General features: G+C 62.0%; 1 protein-coding gene across 2 annotated transcripts in view; it reads right to left on the reverse strand.

Annotated features, from left to right (window-relative positions):
• GRIK4 (glutamate ionotropic receptor kainate type subunit 4) overlaps positions 1-17,935 on the reverse strand; it is a 221,149-nt gene that overhangs the window by 10,546 nt on the left and 192,668 nt on the right. For both annotated transcript variants that reach the window (XM_056108186.1, XM_056108187.1), the window contains 4 exons: positions 8,721-8,830; positions 6,274-6,447; positions 3,347-3,512; positions 1,878-2,103 (listed from right to left, as the gene is read on the reverse strand). In XM_056108186.1, the coding sequence (XP_055964161.1) occupies positions 1,878-2,103; positions 3,347-3,512; positions 6,274-6,447; positions 8,721-8,830 (676 nt within the window). The remainder of the gene's footprint in view (positions 1-1,877; positions 2,104-3,346; positions 3,513-6,273; positions 6,448-8,720; positions 8,831-17,935) is intronic.

Genomic DNA, 17,935 nt, shown 5'->3' on the forward strand with positions numbered 1-17,935 from the left:
TGCCCCGTGCCCGAGCCCCTGGCTGGCTGCTGTTCCCTCTCCCTGCTCTGCAGGGCCTTCTGCTTCCACCTGGACTGGCACCTGCAGCCCGTGGCCACGTCCGGCTGGGACGACTGTGTGTCATCACCTCAGGCATGGCACTGCCACGGGGCTCTGATGCCAAGCTTCTGGCCCGCATCCAGGGGCCTCAAGCCTGTATCCACTCTCTAGACTCACCCCCACCCTGAGTCGCCCACAAGGGCCCCCGGGGGAGGAGAGCCCCACCCTGGGGGTCAGGTCAGTCTCCCATCTCCTTGGGGCATGGGGCAAGGGGGGTGCACTGAATCTCGCACACCCACAGCTGCCTGCCGAGTGCAAGGACCCTGGGGCCGCCTCCCCCCACCCTGCCGCTCCCCCTGTCTCACCCACACACGCCCTCACAGTTCTTCACAGAAAACAAAACCAAAACCTTTTTTCCCCTAATGGAAGAGTCTAGGGGCTTGGCTTCAGGAATTCATACCCGAAAATAGACCCGAATGGAACTGGATCTCTGTGTGCCAGCCCAGACTGGGGTAAGAGGTCACCAGGACAAAGGGGTCCAGGTCCCTGTGGAAGCCCAGGGAAGGCCCGAGGATGGCAGAGAGCCTAGGGGACGGCTGGGCTGCTCAGAACAAAAGGCCTCACAGGCAAAGCAGCATCCAGCCCCGGGCCCTGGCCCGTTCCCTCATCCTGTATGTTTGCTGCCAGACCAGAGTCCACAGACTGAGGCTGCCCCCCGTGGCAGAAACAGCTCTGCTTGCTCACATCAAGTGCAAGGCGCGAGAGTCCTGGCTGATGGAGGAGGCCAGCCTTTGGACACACCGGCCTCCAGTGGCCACTGGGAGGAGGTGGTGTCAGGTGGGGAGGCTGGCAAGTGTCCCAGCCCCCCACTCTTGGGTGGTCCTTGGCGATCTCTGCCCCCCACTCCTTGGCGGGAGGCTGCCCTACTCTCTCCACACCTGCCCCCTGCTCCTGGCCGTCACGTCCCTCGCTCTGTGCCTGACCCTCCCATGCCCAGCAGGCCTCCCCCCGCGCTTAAGGCCGGCACGAGCCCCTCTCTCCCGGGCAGACCTCAGTAGGGTCTACAGTCTGTCTCCTCGATGGACTGGCAAAGGGCCCTCACGGACAGGAGAAGCCGGGCATGCCCCAGGTCCAGCTTCTGGCCTTGGCGGACCTGCACTCAGGACCTGCCAGCCCCGGGCCAGTCCCTTGCTGTCCTGCGGGGGGTGTCAGGGTGACGGGGGAAAGGCGTGTTGGGACAGCCTGCCATGACTTCTGAGCCCTCCCCAGGCCGTGGCAGCAGTCAGGCATGACCGTCCCCCTCTGCAGGGCATGCTTGTCTGTAGGGACAACTTTCCGGAAGCCAGACATCTTCCAGCTCCACCAAGGAGATGATGGGGTGCTGGGGGTGGGGGGTGGGGGGGAACAAGTGACTCTGAGGCACCCAGGACACTCTGAGTCCCTGCACGAGCGAGTGTCGTGGCCTGTTCCCAGGGCCACCTAGCTGCATCAGCGCCCCATCTCGTCTCCACGGCTGACCAGGGCCACTGCCAGCAAAGCGAATGCCTTGGAACCCATGCCAGGCTCTCGTGCCTCCTTCCCGCGGGCGGGCAGACATGCCAATCAACAGCGAACTGGCCACAGGGCAGCCGGCGGGGGTAGGAGAAGCACAGGCCCACGGCGCCCAAGAGCATCACCCCGTGCTGGTGTCAGTGGGCACTGAAGGACAGACCCGCTGGCCGGGGAGCGGGAGCCCGCCCGGTGGGCGCCCACCTAGACCCCGCGGTGCTAGAGACAGGGGGCTGCCTTCGGCGGGTACAGCGAGCCGGCCCCCCCGAGGCTGCTCCTCTCCTGCATACCGACTGGCATGCCAATCCCATAGCCCTTGGTGTCCAGCAGGCCCCCAATCTGAGTGAGGTTGCAGTTGCGCTGCCGGTAGTACTCGTTCATGGTGGACTCCAGCAGGAAGGCGTAGTTGGAGTTCAGCACCCGGGCGATGCCCTCCTCCGTGCTCTTCACGAACACGCTCGGCTGCTTGGAGTACATGTAGTTCCACATGCGCTGATAGGTCTGGTAGCGGGAATTCTGCGGGGAACCGGGAAGACAGGCGGCGGGGTTGGTCCCGGGACGGTGGGCCCCGCGGCCACGTGACCCCCCTCCTTGCAGCCCCCTTTCTGCCCTCAGCTGCCTTTTCCGGAAGACCAAGGAGCCGCCAGCGGGCTCAGGCTCTGCGAACGCTCTGCTCTCTGCCCAGAGGGTTGGTCTTGCATCACGGGCACTCACAGCCGGCCTCTCAGAAGGGACATTCCAGCAGCAGTGTCCTCCACTCGTCCCTCAGGTCAGGGGCAGTGAGCTCAGTCGGCTCAAGACTTCTACAGAAACCCTCCCCTTCCCCACAACCCCCCCGTCACTCACACATTCGACACTGGCTGTGATCTGACAAACACGGACTAGACCGAGTGGCTGCTGGGGGCTCTGAGCCCCTGACTTGCTGACCTCACAGGCCCAGGCCAGCAGGCCCCAAGACGTGGGCAGCAGCAGACGTTCCACAGGGATCGCCTGGCGCAAGAGGTCTGAGCTTCTAACGTGCAACATGGCTGCTTGTCTGCCTGGCCTGGTGCTTGGTCCTGGGGACCGTTGACTCTGCGCCCACGCCGTCACAGCTGGAGCCTGACGGGGGACACTCTGGAAGGCTAGCGGAGGGGGGCCCCAGGGGCCCGGGGCGGTGCTGGCCCCTCGTCCCTGCCTGTGTCCTCACGCTGCCTTTGGGCATGCTGTTCTAATCTTGCTTTGCCCAAGGCAAGCACGGGAGAGGGGGATGGGGGGCGGAGAAGGGAGTGGCTGGTCTATGGACCATATAATGCACGGGAGGCCACTGGGTCTAAGACGGGACGGACACTGTGCTCCTTACTGGCTGCCCACGGTCCGTACGGCCCGAGAAAGATGCTCTAAGCATCCGAACAGAGAGAAGGTTCCCCAGCCCCGGCCTAACCATGCGTTTACAATTCGACCTGCCCTGAGAAGCCTAAACACACACACAAGCCTTCTCCCGTGCGCGGGTGCCGGTAAGAGCCGGTAGGGCCGAGGGTCACACAGCCCCGACACCCAACACCACGGGACAAGCATGAGACCACAGCAGCCCCGCGTGTCAACGCTCACTCGGGCGTGGCCCTGGGATGGCCGAGACTGACCCAAAGGCCTCTGTGGGCCCCTCGCAGGGTGCTGCAACCACATGGGCCCCCGTGGCCCTAGCAAAGGTGATATGGGGGCGCGGCGGGCGGTGGGGTCGACCACGCGGCTCCCCCCGCCCAGCCGGCCGCGGGCTTACTTGGAAGAAGGTCATGCTGGAGCCGCCGTGAATGGTGCCATACTCGATGGCCGTCTGGTCTGCCAGGTCGTCCACGGACTCGATGGGCACCTCCATGCGCTGCACGGTCAGGAAGGCGGCCAGGTTGGCCGTGTAGGAGGAGATGATGATCAGCGTGAACGCCCACCTGCGGGAGGAGGCCAGGACATTGCCGCCACTGCCGGGGGGGGTGGGGGGGTGGGGGGGGAGAGGGGACTGGGCCTGCATCCCCAGCCTGAGGTGGCCACTGGAGTAGAGACTGGGAGGCCCTCTCCCGATGGGGCACTCAGCGGGTGGGAGAGAGGCGGGCACAGGCCTGGGCAGCAATGAGTGGACCTCTGGGAGGGGGTCACGTGACAGTGACCTGTGCACGGCCCGGAGTGGGGGCGGGGGGCTTGTCCTGCGCTGGTGCTGGGCACCCTCCCCCCACCCCTGACCACAAGGCCAGGAGCCACACACACCACCAGGGGCTCCCTACAGTCCTTACTCCCACCCCTTTCACAGGTGGGGAAACTGAGGCCCAGAAAAGGCAAGTCACTTTCCACGGGCAAATCCAGCTCCTCAGAGCAGCTCCCTGAGGCTGGCAGGCGACACGCAGCCTCTGGCAGGGCCCGGAAGGCCGGGAAGGAGCCGCCCTGAGCGCCCACGGGTCACTTGGAAACAGAGGGCGGCTGCTGGTAGCTCAGTCAGGGAGACTCGCTCTGTGACTCCGGCAGGGGGTGCTGGAGGCACTGGAGGAGCCAAGTCAAGTCCTCTGCCAGCGCCGAGACTGGGGTAGGCGCAGCCCAGGGGGCTGGCGGCTGAGAGTGGACACCCGGTGCTGTCCCTGTCACCAAGCTCTCTGCAGTGCCAGCCAAACACCTGCCACAGGACGGAGTGGACAGGAGTGGACAGGCCCCACGTGAGCCGCCGGGGACAGCCCATGTGTCCCAGCTCACTGGCCCTCCGCGGGCTGTGAGCCTCAGAGACTCGGTAATAAGCCCTCGGGCCGAGCCGTGATTCCCTCAGCCATGGCCTTCTCTGCATCCCCACCTGGACAGGCCCTGGGGCCACCAGGACGCCTGCCCAGCATCCCGCCCTGCTGCCTCTCCTGCCTGCGCCCCCTCTGCCGACAGCCCCAGAGGAGCAGGAGGGCCCGAGTGATCCTGGGAAGTGGCTTCCGGGCTAATGAGCCCCAGGTGTGGACTTGACCTCAGAGCTGGCCGGGCACCTCCCTCGGGCCGCTCTGTTCCACCCGGGACGGCCACGTGGCTGCATGGGCCATGGAGGTCAGGGAGCGTGGGGTGCCAGGGGGGCGGGAAGGCAGAGCCCTTTCTGCTCTGCCTGCTCCCCTGGGAAGACCATGAACCCACAATGCCAGGGAGGCCTGGGAGTCTCATTATCCACCTGCAGTTCATCACGGGCTCGGCTGAAGTGGCCCCGGCCTCTGGCTGCCCAGGGACGCTGGCCCAAGGTGGCCTGGATCTAATGAGCAAGAACTCAGCAAGGCCCTGGGGTACACTGACACCCCAGGGTGGTGTCCTTGGTGGTGGGGAGGGCCCCCCGCCACACACACACACACACACACACACACACACACACACTGACACACATAGAGACACATGCAGACACACACACTGACACACACGCAGACACACACTGACACAGATACACAGAGACTCGCACACAGATACACACAGACACGCACACGCACAGAGACACACACACAGACACTCACACGCAGACACACACTGACACACAGACACACAGACAGAGAGACAGACACACAGACACAGAGACACAAAGACATACAGACACACACACAGAGGCTGGGAGCTGAGGAATCAGGCCACCTGGAGACCATTTTTCAGAGTGTGGTTGAGTCTGTGGGTGACAGTCCCAGCCCACTGCCCTGGTGGGGACCCCTGGGCCTGGGAGCTGACATGCAGGGGGAGCAGGCAATGAAATACACTGCACAGTGTGGAGGAGAAATGCGCCCCCACCCCAGGAGAGATCAAGCCCATAGCTGCCGACACCTGCCCTCAGGCTTTCCCAGAGACCTGTGATTAGCCCTCCCCACCAGGGTAGGGGAGGCCTGATTCCTCAAGCTCACCCACCTGGTCACCTTCTGGGTGCCCCGCTGACACAGGGTGTGTGCCCCACCGGGGACAACCCACTCCTAAGCACCATCACCCGTTAGGGAAATCCACCCCTGGCCAGGGAGTGCTGACTCCTGCTGGCCACAGCCCAGGGTGCCGCGTCCACCACTCCCTCCCGCACTCACCAGGCCCAGCAGGTGGGCAGCAACCCAGCCTCTCAAACCCAAACACGCAGGTCCAGCAAGGACGGGGAACGTGGGCCCTGCAGGCTCGCTCCCGACACCCTGGATGCAGTTCCATTGACGCATGAGCCTGAGTCTGCAGAACTGCCCCACCCGTGGGATCCACCTCCAGGGCCTCTGGGCCCCAGAGGGGCGGGAGAGAAGGGCCGTGCGTGTGGCCCAGGCTGGGCCTGCTGTCCACGAGCTCCCAAGGTCTCAGCCACAGAGCCGCGGTCCACACTGTCTGGCCCCGCCCGCTGCCCCCTGCAGTGCTGACCAAGCAGGTGCTGGGGAGGGGGCACAGCAGCTCTGCCCAGTTTGCATAAATCGTAGGCATAAATCTGCCCCGGCAGCTTCCTGGTGGTGAGGTGGGAGTTGGGAGTCGGGGATTGGGGGAGGGGGTTTGCATTACGTTCCTGCTTCTATACTCTAGAGGTGGAGAGGTGCCCCCTGCACCCCCACCCCCAACCGCCTGCTGGCAGGGCACCAACAGCCCTGCTGGTTCACACCCAGGGCAGGAAGCCCAGAGCAGGGCCAGTTTGACCCCTGCCATCCCCCTCCCCCGCGCCCAAGGGGTCCGGACCCCTCTTCCGCCCCGGGGGGCGCTTACCAGACGCCACTGACGCAGCGGGTGGACAGGGCCCGGGGCGCGATGGTGGAGCCCTGCTGCATGAAGCCCCCCACGGGAAACCAGAGGCTGTTGCCGAGCGAGTACTGGTTCACCAGGAGGTTGCAGCGGCCCTGGGCACACGGGTGGGGGCTGTACCACTCGTAGGGCGTCAGCCTGCAGGAAGACGGGGACGGCATGAAGGGACGGGCGCCCAGAGACCCCCGAACAGACCAGCTTTAGCCACTCCCACTCCCACCAATTATGACCCCGTTAAAAACACAAATCGGGGGTCACAGTGATAGTGCAGTGGGGGTGGCGTTTGCCTTGCATGCCCCTGTCCGGGGTTCACTCCCCCACACCCCATAGGGTCCCCGGAGCACTGCTGGGAGTGATTCCTGAGCCCAGAGCCAGGAGTCAACCCCCGAGCATCACCCAGTATGGCCCACACCTCCCCCTCAACCTCCATCCCCCCCCAAAAAAAAAACCTTCCACAAATTGTAGCGCGATAGTACCACATAAATCATGCCTTATTTTTTAAAAGGACAAGTAAAAAAATAATCCGTACGCACATTTTGCTGGGCCTCCCCCCGCCCCACTCCTGAGCTTCAGATTCAGGGAGTCTGGTGGGGGTTTGAGGTGTGGCTGGGCCTGTGGGCAGCCAGGGGGGACCACGCTGTGCTCTGGGGACCCCAGTGGTCTCATTGGCCCAAGTCTGTGGTCCCCAGCTGTCAAAGACTCCCCGGCCCAGGCCCCACTCCCAGAACAGATTCATCCCAGGCCAGGCCTGGGGTTCTGCACTCTGGAGGAGGCCCAGGGCTCCCAGTGGGCATCTGGGCTGTGAGTGCTGATCTTAGGTGTGGGGGACCCTGCAGGCCTATCCTACTCGGCCTCTCCCTGGGCAGCACTCCTGACGATGCCTGGACCATCCAGCCAGGCCCAGGGGGCAATGCTCGGGAGGCCAGTCTGGGAAAGGAGGGGCCGAGGGCCCTGGACTCCAGCTGCCCAGCGTCCACTCAGCCCTCACTCCCTGTAAGTCCCTGCCACCCCCAGAAGTGGCCAGATCCCCGCAGCCCTGCTCACGGGGCTCAGGTTTGTACGTGCACTCAGGGCAGCTGGACCCTCGGTGCGGCTTTGGGGCCGTCCTGTTAATACTGCATGGGGAGGCCAGGGTGGGTGCAGGGCAGGGCAAAGGGTCCCTTCAACCTCAGGGGGTTGGGGTGCTGCCAAGTGTGGGGCCCAGTAGGGGCACGGCAGGGTCCAGCCCGTGAGCCGTTCTCGGGCCTCTATAGAGCTGCCCGCCTGCCAGTGGCCTGCCAGTGGCCTGCCAGGTCCCGGGCGTCCCTCCAGAGGGGGCCCGAGCGCCCACGCGGAGGCTGCCTAAACGCTGGCAGACAGTGCCGAGGTACAGGGGGAGGTGGCAGACGGTGCCGGGCTCGTCGCCGACAACAGTTCCTGGGTAGTTCCTGGGAGATGCCTGTGAGCTCAGCAGGCGGGTGGGGACAGGTGGCAGCGGAGGGGCAGGAGGGCAGCACACAGCAGCCTCTGCCCACGGCCCAGGCAGGAGTGAGGCCTCGCCCCACGCCAGCCTCGACCTCAGCCAGACTCTACCCTGCAGACACAGACGCCCCCATGGGTCTCCAGAGAGAAGGCGAGACTGGCAGAGCCCGGGGTTCAGTCCCCTCACCCCAAGCTGACTCCTCTTCCGCCCTGCCCGGGGCTACTGCACAGAGAAGCTCCCCCGGCCGAGCTGGACTGGACCCCAGAGGACCACTGGGCGCTGCCGTGCAGACCCAGAACTCTCAATCTGGACGGCCCGTGTGATTCTGGGCCCTGTGGAGGCCGAGCTGGGTTCCGAGGGCCACAGGGATCAGTGGCGCCCCCAGTGGCGCGTCAAGTGGGCTCGCCCTCTTCCTTGGGGGCGAGGGGCTGCCCCGGGCAGCAAGGGGGCCTGTTCTCCTGGACCCCCACTCTGAACCGCTGGTCTCCGCACGACATGCAAACCCACCTCCTCCCTCGGGGGCACACACCCATGGGGGCAGCTGTGTCTGCAGGGCAGAGTAGGGCTGGGGGCGCCAGGCCCTCACGCAGCAGCCCGTCCCCCCGCCCCACTCCTGTGCCATCCAGGGCTCCGTGGCTGCTGTTTTCTTGTCACTCAGCACTTTGCAGCGGATCCTGGCAGAGCCAGGCACCGGGGCGGCCAAAGGACAGCGCTGCCTCTGAGGACCCTCACGGAGACTGGACGGAGTGCGGGGGATGGGTGGAGAGCAGCGGGCCCTGGGCCGTTCCTTCCTCGGGCACCCAAGGAGGGAGCAGGAGCAGGGACTGGTGGACGGGCAGAGCCAGGCCCACAGCTGGCCAGAGGGCGGCAGGTCCCTTGTCCCCACCCCCTCCCCGCAGTTCCCGGAGGCGGGCACCAGGTGGCGGTGTCGGGACGGGCAGGCGCCTACCGAGCCACCAGGAAGAGGACGCAGCTGACGGCCAGGTAGGCGAGGAGCATGAAGAGCCAGACGCCCGGGGAGAACGGGTCCAGGAAGGAGAAGTAGCCGGGCCTGCGTCCCTGGAGACGGAGAGAGAACAAGGTTCACACACAGCCAGGGCGTGGGGGTGCGGGTGGGACCAGGCCCCGGGTCCAGGGTGGGGACAGCTGGAAGTGGAGGCCCCCCTGGGCTGGGCAGGCCGCTGTCCCCGTCCGTGGGCAGGCCTGTGGCTCTGAGGGTCCTAGGGAGCGCGGGGGCCAGGCAGCCTTTGTCACCTGCAGGACTGAGCACATGGGGGGATTCCAAGGATGCTCTGGACACACTTGGGTGGCGTCAGAGGGCGCTTTCTGGGTGAGCCCAGGATGGCACCAGCAGGCGCAGGTCAACTCATTTGCTGGTGAAGAAACCCACGCTCAGGTGCCTGGGAGACAAGCCCAGGGGACTGGCACAGCTGGTGAGCCGGGCTTCGAGGCCGCCTTTCTCCAGGGATACGGAGTCAAGTGCCCAACTAGAATCCCGGGCCCACGTGCCACACCTGCACCCCGGAGACCCTGGCCCACTTGCCTTGCGGTCTCAGGACACTCGGGGGCGTTATAGGGACCTCCGACAGGAGGCTGGAAGACAATGGGGGTGGCGAGAGACCGTGGGGGGGGGGGGCGGGGAATTCTGACTGGAGGGAGGCCTCAGGCAGCAGACTCCGAGTCCCCTAGCCAACATTCTGCTCCTGCCACAGGCCACCCCACTCCCGCAGCGCCGTCCACAGACACAGACGCCGCAGGGCGTAAAGGCGTGAACCACACCCGCCGGACCTCATGTGCACCCACTCGGGGCGCCCTCCTGGACCCCGATCTCTCAGCAGCTGCTACATCCTGACCCTCAGGGAGGGCAGAGAGAAAATCAAGACTTTCCTTATTGCTCCCCGAAAGCCCCTCAGAGGCCCCACGTGACCTGGGCCCCCGCGTAGCGCGGAGGGAAGCAGCAGCACCCTTGGGGGCGGCGGGGTTTGGTTCTGGGTGTGAGGAAGGAGGCGTGGCCGTGGGGAGACGCCCGGCAGCACAGACCCAGCACACACACCGGCTCCGTGGGAACCCGCCGGGCACGGGGCCAGGGCGGCGGCACTGGGTTCTGCCCGTGACTGGCTGGCGCCACCCGGAGTGGGGACGACGAGGCAGTCGCCTGAGGCTGGGATCCGGGCTCAGGCAGCGCCTGGCACTCCCAGGATGCCACAGACGCGCGGGGCTTGCCAGGCGGGCTCTGCATCAGCGCGGTGCTGTTTTCCCGTGCTCAGACAGCCCCTCTCCCAGGGACAGCGAGCTCCGAGTCACGCCAGCCAGCGGCGGCGTTTTCTTCCGAATAGCTGATCTCCCTTAACCCGAGGGCTGGGCTTCTCTCCCCAGGGCGCCGCTCGACTGCTTTCAACAGGCAGCTCCCCTGCGGACAGAGGGCAGGAGAGAGGGGAGAGGCACTTGCTCTCTGTCCAAGGGGAGGGCTGGGGGGGGCATCGGCTCTCTGTGCTCCTTCCTCGTGCCGGCAGGACGGCAGGCAGCTGTGCCGAGGCGCCTCTGCGTTTCATCTGCACAACCTGCTCCGATCATCTCGCTAATTGATCCCACGCCTTCTCCCTCAAGCCAGCAGCAGCCCGGCCCACTGCCTCGCCCCCTTATGGCACTCCGAAACTTCTAATATTTATGACCCGTCTTTGCGTAAGCCGACTGTTGGATTTATGGGCGTCTGCGCTGATTTATGCACGTCTCGCTGAGGGCCAGGTGGGCCGGCTCACTCTGGGGAAAGCCACTCCGAAGGGGGCTAATCGCTTGCAAATAGTCCTTGTCCCACACGCCTAGAATAGGTCAAGCCCTGCGATGCATTTGAAAATCAGGGAGTTGGAATTAGTTCTGTTGCATGGTTTGTTTGTAAGTCACACCCGGAGCCTCTTGGGGGGTCACTCCTGGCTCTATGCTTAGAACTCCTCCTGGCAGGGCTCAGGGAACCTATGGGGTGCTGTGGACAGAACCCGGATTGACCAGGTGCAGGGCACACACCCCCTGCCTGCTGTCCGTTCGCTCCAGCCCCTAGTTCTGCTGTTCTTGGCCGATGATACTCCAGAGTGGACGCCCCCGGAGCCCGCGTCCTTGATGCTGACCGATGCTGGGGGGAACCGCAGGGCTCCCAGCCAGCTGCCCACGACCTTGGCAGTTGCCCAGGAGATATGGACTCTCTCTGCGTGTCCAGATTCCTCCTGCCCTTAATGAACCCCCCTGCTAATTCACCGATGCTTCATCCTGTGCATGCTGGGAGCAGCGACAGTGTAGTGGAACATCCCCGTTTTCCTGGCGGCTGGCGCCGAGGCATGGGGACGCCCGAGCCAGGCTACGCAGGACCCAGAGGGGGTGAAAAGGGCCTGGAGGAGGCCCCTCCCTGCACCCGGCAAAGCCACTCTCTGCATCGATCGGCAAGTGGGAATAAAAGCAAGTACCAGACCCCACTGCAGTCGGGGTCTGTGACGCGCTGTCTAGCCCAGAGCAGTGCCCTGCACCCCTCAAGGAGGGGGCTGCGGGAGATGGTTCTCAGGACCCCTAGGTCCCCCGGAAGGCCATTCCCCGAGGCGGGGTGTCTGTGGTGGGTGGTCTGGGGTAAGAATGGGTTGGACTGTACTTCCCACCTCTGCCTCCAGGGGGCAGAGGAGAAGGAGGCGGATGGGGGAGGGAGTGCTGGGGGAGGAGGCCGTAATGGGGGGAGCCAGGGCAGTGCCGGAGACAGTACTGGGGGGCAGTGCTGGCAGGAGGCGTTTCTGGTCTCCCATGAAGCCCCTCGCTAGGTCTGGCTCTGCTTTCTGGCTGAGGCCCCCAGATGCGGGTGGGTCTAGTCCCCACTGGGGCTGGACAATCCAGCCTGAGGACACCTCAGTGCTGAGCCTGGCACTGCCACTGAGTGGCCAAGTGACCCAGGGCGGCACACCCATGCTCCCTAAGGGGAACACAGGGCACGAGGTGGAGATGGGAGGATGACAGAGATGCCTCAGATACCTCGGTCTATCAGCCCCTCTTCCGAAAAGCCCCCCCAGCCCGGTCCTGGAAGCACGCTCACGCTTTCCTGTCTGCTCTCCTTCCTGTGTTTACCTGTGATTCCCGTGAGGGCCGGGGACCCCAGGCACCCCCACCTCCACCGAGCAGCGCCGCAGCCCCAGACCACGTTCCTCAAGCAAACACACAGACCATCCCCACCACGGTTCCAGCATCCCCCAGGGGAGAAGTCATCACCCCTTTCGGAAGACCCTGTGCCAGAGCAAAGCTGGTGAGAGAACGGGGGCTTCCAAGGACACAGGACGCGAGAAGCGGCAGAACGGAAATGTCACACCCCGAGAGCCCCAATTCCCCCAGCTGGGGAGGACGGCTCAGCCCTCATCTCCGTGGCCTTACAGTGGAGTATTAACCGTATCAGAAATGATTTATAGGTTTCATCCCAATTGTCCTCCGTGTTCCTAGACAGTCTTTCTGAAAGGAGACAGACCTTCTTGAAAAAAAAAAAAAACACGAGTAAATAAATTCACCAGAAATGCTGCATGCTAATTTCCCGTTGGCACCAATCTCTCGCTCCTTTCTTAATCACTCTCACTGTAAAAATAAAAAGTGCTGCTTGAGAGAGATCACGATCACGATCACGACCATCCTGTTGTTCGTCGATTGCCTCGAGCAGGCCCCAGTAAAGTTTCCTTTGTCCTAGCCCTGAGATTTTTTAAAAAGTGCCATATTCAAGGCTCTTTCAGGGTTAGGAGAATGAGACCCATCACTGTTACTGGTGTTTGGCATATTGGGTACACCACGGGGAGTTTGCCAGACTCTGCCATGTGGGCAGGTTACATTCGGTGACCTGCCAGTTTGTCCAAAGTAGGAATGAGATAAGATGTCGTGTGGCCATGAATGCGACCGTGTACTTCCGGGAGCTGGGTTTTATAGTCTCTGAGTCTTGGCCATTGATGGGATTACACGGCGCCAGGGGGGCCATTTGGTGGGTGTGACCCCTTCCCACTGGAATTTGGAGGATCTGGGTGGAGGATGCTCAGCCCCGTTCCGAGCAGGCTTGGAGATCTCAGCCCTAGGACCCGCATGCCTTTGTTCCTCTGCTGGTACCTTCATGCGTGTGGAGAGTGGTCTCAGCATGGTGGTGGCTGGTTCTGGAGGTCTTTGGCTGCCGGAGCCCTGGTCGGGGTGGGGAGGGAAACTCAACCCGCTCCCCTCCAAGGGGCCCGGCCAGGACAGCCAGGCATGGGGGCAGGAGGCTTGAGAGAGATGATGTTTGTAAAGTTTCAGAGGTCAAAAAAGAAAAACAAACCACCAAGATAAAACTTCACTGTTGGTGGGTCTGGGTGATGTGGGGCCAGCCAGACCCAGGCAGGAGATAGGCATTTCCCAGGGCATCTGAGAGAGCTGGGAACAGCTGGGGCCCCTCTGCGGGTGGTAGAGAGTAACCAATGCTTAGAAAGAACCTAGGGCCTCTGGACACAGTGAAATCCCCTCAGTCAGCAGGGCGAGGAGCGCTGATGTCGGCCGGAGGCCCTGGCCATTACTGCTCCTCTCCCTGCCTCAGCCCAAGCTCAACCAGGAGCCTCAGAGTCCTCCTGTGTGAATCCAGCACCGCCGTCCCTGCCCTCGGGAGTTCAGTGACAGTGTGGACATACGAAGAGACTGGGCAGGTGTGGGCCGACCTACGAGTGTCCTGGACACGGGCCCCACCTCCTTCAACATGCCATGAGGAACTTCTCCAGCACCATCATCCATGGGGGCGACAATGCCATATGTGAAATCCCGGGTCAGCCGTGGCACCGGCCACGAAGGCTGCGACACTGTCAGTGTGTGCTGGCAGAACCCAGACGTGGTCGAGTGCGAGTTGGCCGGAAGCCCCATCAGGCAAACCGTGGGCACGAGGATAGAGAAGCAGGCAGGCCACAGGCTCCCTGCTGTGCTCTCGCCCCTTGGCTCCCCAACGCTGGGTGCTCACGTCGGCTTCGTGAAGGACCAAAAGCCCCGCATGGCCCCGCCAGCCTGTCCCGTGGCTCTGCTTCCCCAGACCACGCACCCCGGAGCCTGGGCTGGGCTCTTGGTATATGGCCGGGAGGCTCATCCAGCCCTCACCAGGAGTTTTTTTTTTTTAAATCCCTGCTTTTAGTTGGGCTGGAGTGATAGCATAGTGGTAGGGCGTTTGCCTTGCACGAGGCTGGCTGGGCCGACCCGTGTTCGATTCCTCTGCCCCTCTCAGCGAGCCCAGCAAGCTACCAAGAGTATCTCACCCACACGGCAAAGCCTGGCAAGCTACCCGTGACATACTCGACATGCCAAACACAGTAACAACAAGTCTCACGATGGAGACGTTACTGGGCCCGCTCGAGCAAATCGATGAACAGCGGGAGGACAGTGCTACAGTGTAGTGCTTTTAATTTTTTAAGTCGCCCCTGTAGTTATACGGGCCACACTCAGCAGTGCCAGGTGGTACCAAGAACAGATCCCACTGGGGCTGCGACCTGGCCCAGCCAGAGGTGCTCACGCCTTCACAAGGGAGGGGGCAGTGTTTTCTACGTGAGTTACAGGGGCTTGGGGGGGACAGCAGGGAGAGGGCAGCTGAGGCCAGGTGAGCGGAAGATACACCCGCTTCCCATTTCTCTTTGCCTCGAAGGCCCACTGGGGTCCGGATCAGAACTAACGAAAAAATTCTAGAAGCTGGAGTGACAGCACAGCAGGGTGGGTGTTTGCCCTGCACATGGCTGACCCAGGTTCAATCTCCGGCACCCTATATGGAGCACTGCCAGGAGTGACTCCTAAGCACTGCTATATATTACATATATATGTATATATACACATATATATGTATATACATATATATGTATATATATGCTGGAGCGATAGCACAGCTGTAGGGCATCTGCCTTACAAGCGGCCAACATGGCCGATCCGAGTTCGATTCCTCCACCCCTCTCAGAGAGCCCGGCAAGCTACCGAGAGTATCTCGCCCACACGGCAGAGCCTGGCAAGCTACCCATGATGTATTCGATATGCCAAACACAGTAACAAGTCTCATGATGGAGACGTTACTGGTCCCACTCGAGCAAATCGATGAACAACGGGAGGACCATGACCAATACTACAGTCCTCAGGCCAGATTAGTCTTCCTAGCCCAGCAGGGCCCTGGCCTCGTCGTTACTTACTTTTGGATCATGACAGCATTTGTCCATGATCGTGCCCTCAACTTATAGTTGAGTATCGTGGCACTTTGGCCTGGCCCATTTCGATGCCAGGGTAGCTCACAGCTTGCCCTGGGTCCATTCAGTCCCTCGTTGGGACCCTGCTTTTGGGGTGCTAGGAACTAAGGGCAACTGAGTCAAGAAAGCAGATGCCCAGGAGTAAATATTATTCGGAGTCAATCAACTCCCAAGTTACAGAGCATAATATTAACTGTCTTCCTGTGTCCATACAGAAAGGACATTGCTTTAAGGTAAACTATGCAAAGGACATAACTTACAATACAAGTTCAGTGTGCTTAGAAGGATCTGATCTTACAAGCTAACAGAATCTGATTAGGGAGAAAAGGTGATTAACTGGCTGGGGAGGAGAGCACAGAGAAGAGTTTACAGATAAACAGAGGAATGGGAGTGACTCGGGAGCACTGTGATGGGTGTGACCCGATAAACATTGCTCCCTGTGGCAATGTTATTCTACACACTGCTGGTGTGTCATCCCCTCCCCCCTAAAAGAAAGGAATCTATTTGGGTACCTCATCCTGTGCCTGGAATACAGGGGCCTCCAGGCAGCTCCCGGGGCACACGGCCTCAGGCACGAGCCGCTTATGCTATTGGAAACAGCTCTGGGCTGACATGCACCCCAGCACCCCTCCCTCCCTCCTTCCCTTCAAATCCCATGCACAGCGGGTCAACCCTGCACGCTGGGTATGAGCACACTTCCCACACCAGAGATCAGAGCATCAAGAACGTGTGTGCTGACAAGAGGCCACCTTCCCCCCGAACCCTACTCGGGAAGAGACCACAGTGCAGCTGCTACTGCTGGTGGCGGTTGCAGCTCAGACAAAGCCCTGGGCTTCTCTGGGGGGGGTGCTGAGGGGCGCCCTGGAAGAGCAGGTGACATCTGGGCTGGGCACTGAAGGCTGCGGAAGGGCTTGTGGGATGCCCAGGGGGCAAGGCACTGGGCTTGAGGACAGGAAGACCGAAGGGAAGGCTCTCCCGGCCAGGAGATGGCCCTACCCTCGGGGGCCCTCTTTCCTGTGCCAAGGGGCTGGGATTTGCAAGTGGGCAGCCACCGAGTGACCATAAAGGAGGAAGCCGCTATGAAGTAAAAGTTTTTTTTTTCTTTAAAAAGGGCAAAACCGTAGCCCAGTGGGTAGGGCGTTTGCCCTTGCACGCGGCTGACCTGGGTTCGATTCCCAGCATCCCTTATGGTCCCCTGAGCACTGCCAGGAGTGATTTCTGAGTGCAGAGTCAGGAGTAATCCCTGTGCATCGCCAGGTGTGACCCAACAAGTAAAAATAAATAAATAATAAAACGAAAAAGGGCAAACCCAACTCTCGACTGCATACGGAGCGCAGTGGGGAACAGTTCCTGCCCGTGTGCTCCAGGGAGCGGCCACCGCAGCTGTGCATCTACTGGGCACTGTGAGGGCTCCGTCTGTTTAGGAGATCAGCACGATGGCCAGGACAGACGGAGAGACTGAGGCACGGGCGACGGGCCTCAGCGCAGTGCCAGAGCTATGTGGATGCGTCTTTGGCTCTGCCTTCTGCCAGGGCCCAGCTAGGCAGGCACCACAGACGCCCTTGAAGGGGGATCCAGCAAAGAAGTGCCCCCTCTTGCCTCCCCACCCAAGGGCGCAGCCAGCCGCTTTGCTGACGCTGCCCGTCTCAGGCAGGGCCCCGTTCGCGGCCGTCCCACCCTCCCCAGGCACCCCCTGGTTCCGTCAGCTCGGAGTTGCTCTCTCCCCAGCTGACTTTTGGGCACTTTCAAGGCAGACTGCCTCGCACACAGAATGCACTCAATAAATATTTGTTGAATAAATGCATAAACTGTCAGTTCTGCTTAGCGTCAGCTGTTCATGCCAACTCTCAGATTTTACTCTGCCGGGCCCCGTGCTGTAAATCAGATCTGAGCAGCCGGGGGCCTGCTGTGGAGGCAGGGGGAGGAAGCCCGCCCCCTAGGGAGACTGTGTCAGTCTGGGTGCAGCAGAGAGCCAGAACCAGCAGGGCACTGCGCGCGTGTGCGTGTGCGTCTGTACATGAGAGATGTGTTTTTAAGTATTTGGCTCACGTAATAGTGGCTGTGAGTAAGTCCAAAATCTGCCGGGTGGTCCAGCAGGCCTGCTACTTGGGCAGGAGCTCCATGGCGTTTGGAGGCTAACTCCTGCCTGTGCCTTGTTCACCAAGCAGGTGACCACTGTGTTGCCAGCACGTGGTCCCGGCTGTGTCCCATAGCTTAGGGGTGCCCCACTGGCCCCCACAGGGAGGGACACAGCCTTTCTCTGTGTTCTAGCCTGGCTTTCCTGACTGACACCACAGAACCCACAGCCCCAGAAGATGCCGGGGAACCAGGCAGGTGAAAGCACCGGACCCCGGGTCTCTCCCCTGAGAACATCTTCCACAAGACTTCCCTCCCCAGCAGGACAGCCCTATCCAGATGGCAGTACAGGCCGCCACAAGACTCCTGTTCCCAGCCCCCTGGACATCCCCCACGGGATGGGTCCAGGTGCTTCTTCCCCCAGCCCAGCTGTGAGTGCTCCTGGGTCCCAGGTATGAGGTTTCACAGGTTCAGTGGGTGGGCCGACGGACCCAGACATTTGGTCAACCACTGGCCAGCTGCAGGTGTCTCATGGACGTAACTCGCATCTCTGATCCGTTGCCTGGGATTTAAGGAGATGCTGCTCTGGAAATGGTGCAGGGGCCATTCCAGTCCCTGCAAGACTTGGGAGCGAACCCACGTGTCCCAAAGAAGGGACACTCTTGCCATGCTCCCCCACAGCTGCAGTGTCCTTCGAGATGTGAGTCCGTGCCCATTCTCTGAGGTGTGAGTCCGTGCCTGTCCTCTGAGGTATGTGTCCGTGCCCATCCTCTAAGGTGTGTGTCCGTGTCCATCTTCTGAGGTGTGAATCCATGCCCCTCCTCTGAGGTGTGAGTCCGTGCCCCTCCTCTGAGGT

This window comes from Sorex fumeus, unplaced genomic scaffold (assembly GCF_029834395.1).
Source record: "Sorex fumeus unplaced genomic scaffold, SorFum_2.1 ptg000198l, whole genome shotgun sequence".
Taxonomy (NCBI): Eukaryota; Metazoa; Chordata; class Mammalia; order Eulipotyphla; family Soricidae; genus Sorex; species Sorex fumeus.